This window comes from Egretta garzetta, unplaced genomic scaffold (assembly GCF_000687185.1).
Source record: "Egretta garzetta isolate BGI_Z169 unplaced genomic scaffold, ASM68718v1 scaffold54, whole genome shotgun sequence".
Classification (NCBI taxonomy): Eukaryota; Metazoa; Chordata; class Aves; order Pelecaniformes; family Ardeidae; genus Egretta; species Egretta garzetta.
The window spans coordinates 1146440-1153144 of NW_009259313.1; the positions used below are offsets into that span (position 1 = coordinate 1146440).

A 6705-nucleotide genomic window follows, 5' to 3' on the forward strand; every position below is an offset into this window, starting at 1 on the left:
CTAGCTGCTGTCAGTCACCCTGTTGCGAGCTACCAGCTTTCCCTCCTCACACATATACAACACTCTTACACCTGCATGGTAAATCCACTGTTCCTAAGAAAAATTAGACCTCCTGTTCACATAGGTACACAAACTGCAGAAGGTCGTTCATCTGTCATGGGATCAAGGCATGGTCCTTGCTTTGCCTAAGAGACAGCTAAGTGGTCCACTTGAATACTATGGTTTAGACTTCTCGCTTCAAGTCTCATAGAAACAAGATAGCAAGAGCGAGTTCTCAGTCAGCATTTGGTACACCAGATGGAAGCCAGAGGTTGCAAAGGGAATGATTTTATCCCACCATTCACGAAAATCCTTGCATAAGCACATTCTGTTATTTTACATATGGCTTACTGCTATACTACGTTGTATTTGAAACAACTGTAACTACACACATAGTCATAAAGAGTTCTGAAACAGGATCACCTAGGTTCACATTCAAATTGTGACTATAAATGCTACCGCTTCTCTATTTCGATCTGAATGTAAAGAAAAAAAGCTAACAGTGTTTTTGGAGGCTCATCAAATCTGCACAATGCCTCTGAATAGCTTTTCACCCTAGAGTTCAAAGGGAATTATGGAAAGTCTATTGACCAGAGGGAAGTTATTTGATTGTAATTGAGCAGGGAGGACAAAATAGCAAATGGCACTAATGAAGATTAAATATGCCAGATAACAGTGGTGATATAGTATGAATTGAACAAGTAGCTCTCTTTGTCAGGAAATTAAAATTCATGGCATCTAAACAAATGTTCTTCGTTAGCATTTTTTAGTAACAAAAAGTACATTAACAAAAGGTCACAATTAAAATGGAAAGACTCGCTAATAGGACTATAAACCCATTAGTATCAATCTGTTTCCTCTAGAAACCACATCTTTCCTTTGTTTTACGGTGTAAAAACAAACCTGACATTTCATCATGATTAACTTATCTGTGGGCAATTTAATACATTTCTTACTGCTGTCTTTCTACATATTAACTTGAGAAACAGCACACGAAATGTTCTTCACATTAGTGTGTGAGGAAAAGACCTTCTACCCATGTAAGAATGCAAATTGCTGAGCAACCGTCCCCCAATTTAGCTTAGATTTCTTTTTAGGTAGAAGGCTTGTACCTACCTTAAATTGTCCATATAATGAAATCATTGAGAAGAAGAGGACAACTGCCAGAGGACCCCAAAAGTCTGGATTGTCTCTCACGACCTGCCTATTAAACCCAAGAGATGGCATAGGCATCAACACACACCGGATTTTGTAGTAAATATCCTTCAGATCAATGTCAAGTTCTTCCCTGAAATTATAAAGCAAGAGAAAATGACTATACACCACAGTAATGAAATAGAGCATAAAAAATTCAGGGGCAAACAGCAGGTTTATAGAGCAAGTCTCCTGTCACCCATAAGGCTTTCTGAAGCCATGACTAACAAAGGAACAGTTTGTCCACAACAAAGCAACACCATACCTTCACCCCACACTCAGTAACTGGTGTGACACAGGTGGATTATTTAATTATTCAAAAATCAATTGCATGAGTGAGAACAGAAAACATACACAACATACCCTAACAGTCTACATCAAAACACTAGATCTATTTTCTGACATGCAGGAACACATGAAACACTCATACCACCGTAACTACTTAAAAGTCAGAGACATGCATACACAAAGTAGGACATCGGTGTATTCCTATGCCGAGCAGTTTGTCATGAGCACACTCATTATGGAAACATTTAATTTCAAATTCTGAGAGAAAGAATACCTTTACGTTCACTAATCCTAAACCACTCAAAATACATCAGGTAAAACCAATTCTTTAAAATAAAATGGACTTTAACTCGCTTCAGCAACAGCGGTTTTCAGCAGACCCGTTTATGCCAATTGTTTAATTACTGGCTTGTTTCCAATATGGGTAAAAATAAATAAAAGCCAATTAAACTAGCAAGCAATTCTATCAACAGATCTTAATCTTCTCCAATTGCCTTCTCCACTCCCTACTACAAACTAACTGTAAGCAGCTACAAATTGACCAGAAGATTCTTCTGCATAGAAGGCTCTTAACTGGTACATCTCGTCCAAACTGTCCTAGCATAAGGGGAAGGAAGCAGACTTTCCAAGTAATGGGCCATTCTACTTCTTTAAGTTTACATGTGGAACCTTAAGACAAAACTGTACGATGGTGTTTTGCTTATGCAGTCATGACTGAGTAGCTCTGAAGAGTTGGAAGAAACTTCTCTGCCCATATCCCTCTGTTCTACATTAAAGAACACAGTGGAGAAAAACGTGGAATCATATCCTAAGTCTGTTTATGAAAGTTTTGTACAAGGCTTTGGATTTACAGCTTTTTCCTCAGAACAGAAGAGCTGAAGCAAGAAATAAATGCAAAGACATGATTCACCACAATTTCTCTTTAAAAAAAACCCCAACCCTGCTCATTGAGTCTCTCAAGGCAATTTCAGGATTGCTATTACTGAAGCTATTCCAGAATTGGTACTGCTAACCTGCGACTAAATAACAAAAATTCTTCTTTAACACATCCCTGAATCTAAGTAGACTAGAAGCATCTATTTTCCTCCTTTTAGCTAAACAGGATGTAGCATTCCTACATTTTACTCTGAAGATTGTGTAATACAAATACTTCCTCTCTGGAAGCAAATCTTCATCATCACCTAGGGCTTCTGACAGTTTCACATGTGAATAAACTGCCTTTTGCATGAAGCAGACAGCTACCTCACCTAAGAAGTGATGGTAGCTCTAACAGGGAACAAGTGTCTGAAGTAAGGCTGCCCAATGAGAAAGAATAGAAGAAAAAAAATCTCACTCTATTGAACAAAATGTTTGCACAGTAGCACTGCATTGGAGAACTTCCCTTAGGTGGTTGCTATTCTTTAAAACCTTAGTAGGATTCAGGTTACAAGGCTTCATTTCAGCACATGTTCTAGGAATAATCAGAATTGCATAAAAAACGCTACATGAAAGTCAGATTAAGGTCTTCTCTGTTAGGGTGATTATATTCCTCCTGTTTGCCACAAACTGATCATTTCCCTGGCACGTTCTCGCTTCCAGCAATCAGCAGCTTAGAACACCTGGCTGTCTTTGAATCACAAACTTGGGTTTTGTGGTATAAAAAGTTACTCAAAAGAGGGAATTCCTATGTTATCACCTCAGTACACCATTCTGTTTCTTAATTAAAAGTTAGAGGTTTACAGAACAGACTCATCCACACAAGGAGCTACTTCTGTACATTTTAATTTAAAGTACTTTTTAAGTAGCAGTTTCATTATTACACTCTCCACACATCTGTTCTCTCCCAACACTCTAATTTGAGTTCTCTAGAGTACTCTCCTGCTCACTCCGTGTTTTAAAGCATCATTATCTTTAATTCACACAGGAAAACACTGAGACGCTGAGAATGCAGTTGCTTAGATGCAGAACAAGGACTAAGACCCAGGCTGCCTGACCCACAGTGTAGTAACCTTAAGATACAAACCTTCTTCAGCCAACCATATTTCTCTGAACAGAAGAAGGGATGCAGAGATTCTCGGTTTTAAGGAGATTTTTGTCTTTCAACACTAACACCCTTTCAATCTAGCTATAACATAAGACAGCATCAAATATTATAACGTTTGTGCTACTTTGCTTCTAGCATCCCTACTGTAATAAGCATCATTCAGAATGCATTTACTTAGAGTAACTGACAGAATTTACTTAGATTTACTTAACATGAACCTTTCCACAGGATTGTCTTAACCTGATTCTTGGACAGCATTAAGAAACTCGCAACATCAGTGCAAAAGATAGAAAGAATACACTCTGATTTTTTAAACCATTACAAGATCAACAGATAAGAGCAGAAAAGACCTAAAAGCTTTACACTTATAGAGATTAATAAAACTGGATCTTACTTCCTCCTTCCTTCTTTCCCCACAGTGAATAACAAGCCTCTCTTTTACACTAAAAACAAATCCCATAATGAGAAACATGTTGTTTTCATTCCGGCACCAGAAAACACCCATTGGTCAAACAATTTGTCAAACAGAATTCTAGTCACCGCAAAAGGCTGCGGGGCAATTTGAGAGGCTACAAGTTGTTTGTTTTTCCTACACAGCTAATAGAGATACCCCAAAATAAATTATGACATACAGGAGTGGCTTTTTTTCTTCTGGGTCATCATCTTCCACTTCCAGAAGCCAGCCATACCCTCTCTGTCTTAGGAATGTAGTTGCAGTAGATTCTTTGATGAATTCTCCTCCAAGATTTAGCTTAACATCTGGAGTTGTTATGGAGCCACTAATATCTTCGAGAAAAAGGGAGAGAAAGATAAAGCTTTTTACGTCTTGCCAAAAGCCTTTTGATTTCAAAAGTACTGGAAGATAAACAACATATAAAGCTGCACACGCTGGTCATCACCACGGAATATTCAAGGGTTACAGAATAAAATTATTTAACAGATACGCAATTTAAAAGGGTAATTCTGGTTTTAATGCAATAGTAACAATGTTGGTTTACATCTCAAGTTACCAAGTTTTAGCTTCTAGGTGGAACTCTTGTTTTGACAACACAGTGTTACAGTATGATTGAAAGGCTTCAGTTTGTGCTTTATCATTAAGCATTTAAAGGCATAAAAGGAGTTAATTAATGGAAGTCCCATCATACTCTAAGTTGTGGATTATTTACCATTTTTTTGCTGACCATACTATACCTCTTTTGGACCTCACTCCTGCACAGTGGTATTGTTTCAGCCAAAACCAATCTCTGCTTTTATGCCCAGTTTTTCATGACAGGAAAACATTTGTAGATGTTTTCATTTGTAGCCTGCCTTTGATATAGGTTAAACTGTTAGAAAAAGAATACTAACAGAGATCCTTAGGCTCCAGCCAATAAGAAGAGATACAAGGAGTTCTCTTCAATATACTATGATCTGCTGCAGTAAAAAAAAAAAAAAAAACACAAAAAACAAAGAGCAATTTATGTATGGTCTGGCTGTGTCAAAGCCACCAATGAATACTGATTTTATTCTCTCAGTGTATTCAGTTATATACAGATGAAAAATACAAAATACTAACTGAAAATACACAAAGCAACTTGAAGAAAACAATGAAGTGTGAAATAATTGTTCCTGTAGGAAACGATAGATTTCCATTATTTGCTAAAAAGGAAAAATCCAAACAGAAACATGTACATTTTTTGTACAAATCTTACTACAAATATACTGAGAGACAAAAACTCTCTTTTCATCCAACACCTTTTCACTTCACCAAAGAAAATCTTGTTTTGCCTTTCCATTGTTGCGTGTTCTTTGCACAAAAAAGTTCCTAGGCACAAATTTCCCAAAACACCTAGCTATAGCAAGTATTTCTGAAACACATACTCAGAGGCAAATCAGGCCATCAGGTTCTGGCTAGTGAGAGTTGGGGTGCCTTCACTTGCTACTGCCTCACACAGAAACACCACAGAAGCAAAACAGAGGTATTTCACACCCCTTATTTCAAGCAGGTATTGGGGAAAACCAGCTTTCAAGTCAGTCTTTGCTTTCAATTTTGAAAAAGCAGTACCAGAGACCAAAAAAACCCCAGATAGTCTGTTCTTTACACCCTATCTGTCCATTTCATTGAGAATGCCTCTCCAGCATTCTTTCCCACACACAGCTCCTACCTCTCGTGGACATAAGATGGGGAAATAAAACAGCTTATACTTCTCTTTTTCATACGGATCAAGATGGGGGAAACAACTAGTAATTAGAGTGCAACATGTAGTATTTTAATTGAGAAATACCAAGCCGTTTAATTTTGCTTATGTTTGTTAGGGTAGGTCTATGCAGCACTTTGCAGACAGGACTACACTTGACCAGGCAGGAGATCACGCCTTGCTTGTGTTCATGAACACCACAGAGCTGAGTCCAACTGAACACATCCTACTGGAAAAGTGGCTGTCTTGGACTGGGTTCAGCATTGCTCAACAAATACTTTGAGCGGTAATCCAGAGAGTTTCCATTCAGAGGCACATGGATTCTTTTTCAGGCTAAGATAGAGAAGAAAAACAAACAAAACAACAACAAAAAACCCCAAAGCCAAGATTGTACCTGTTGATTAGTATCAGAAGGACTGGGAAGTTCACCAAAGAACAGGCATTCTACAGTAGTTTTGCCACTTTAATAATTCTTTTCCAGGGTGGGGCACATGAGTCAGGATTTACATGATTCCCTGCTCCTCTCCACAATTACAACCGTAACTAAATACATACATAAAGCAGAATGCTTGTTTAAATGGGTTAGAGCCCAAAAGGCCATTCTCCATCAAAACAAGTTAGCACAATGTTTCCTCTTGCATGTCCACTTTCCCAGCCTTACAGCTGACGGCATGCCCGTACACCACCGCTATTCGCGTGGCAGTTAGGCAGCGGGCCACGCCTCACCCCCTAAATTCCACGCAGGGCTTCTTTCCCCCCCCCCCCTCCTTACTGTGCTGAAACGAGAGAGGGCACCAGGACTTCGGCACAGTGCCACAGCGAGCGCGCGGCACAACCTGCAGCAGGCACCAAACTGCGCTTCCAGCAACGTGGGCAAGGGGAGCGGTCCGTGCCAGCGCCCGTCACGGTCACCCCGGGTCGCCGGGTACAACCTCGAATTAGGGCTTTCGGAGAAGCGGGGCCCCACGGCCGGCTCCGCCCCAC

General features: G+C 39.4%; 1 protein-coding gene across 1 annotated transcript in view; it reads right to left on the reverse strand.

The window, feature by feature from the left end:
• The window catches only part of YIPF4 (Yip1 domain family member 4), a gene marked incomplete at its 5' end in the record, with an annotated part of 14049 nt that extends 7426 nt beyond the window's left edge, over nucleotides 1-6623 (reverse strand). Inside the window, 3 exons of the mRNA XM_035892010.1 lie at nucleotides 1156-1327; nucleotides 4177-4330; nucleotides 6494-6623. Of these exons, the coding sequence (XP_035747903.1) occupies nucleotides 1156-1327; nucleotides 4177-4330; nucleotides 6494-6623 (456 nt within the window). The remainder of the gene's footprint in view (nucleotides 1-1155; nucleotides 1328-4176; nucleotides 4331-6493) is intronic.
• Between the last annotated feature and the right edge of the window lie 82 nt (nucleotides 6624-6705).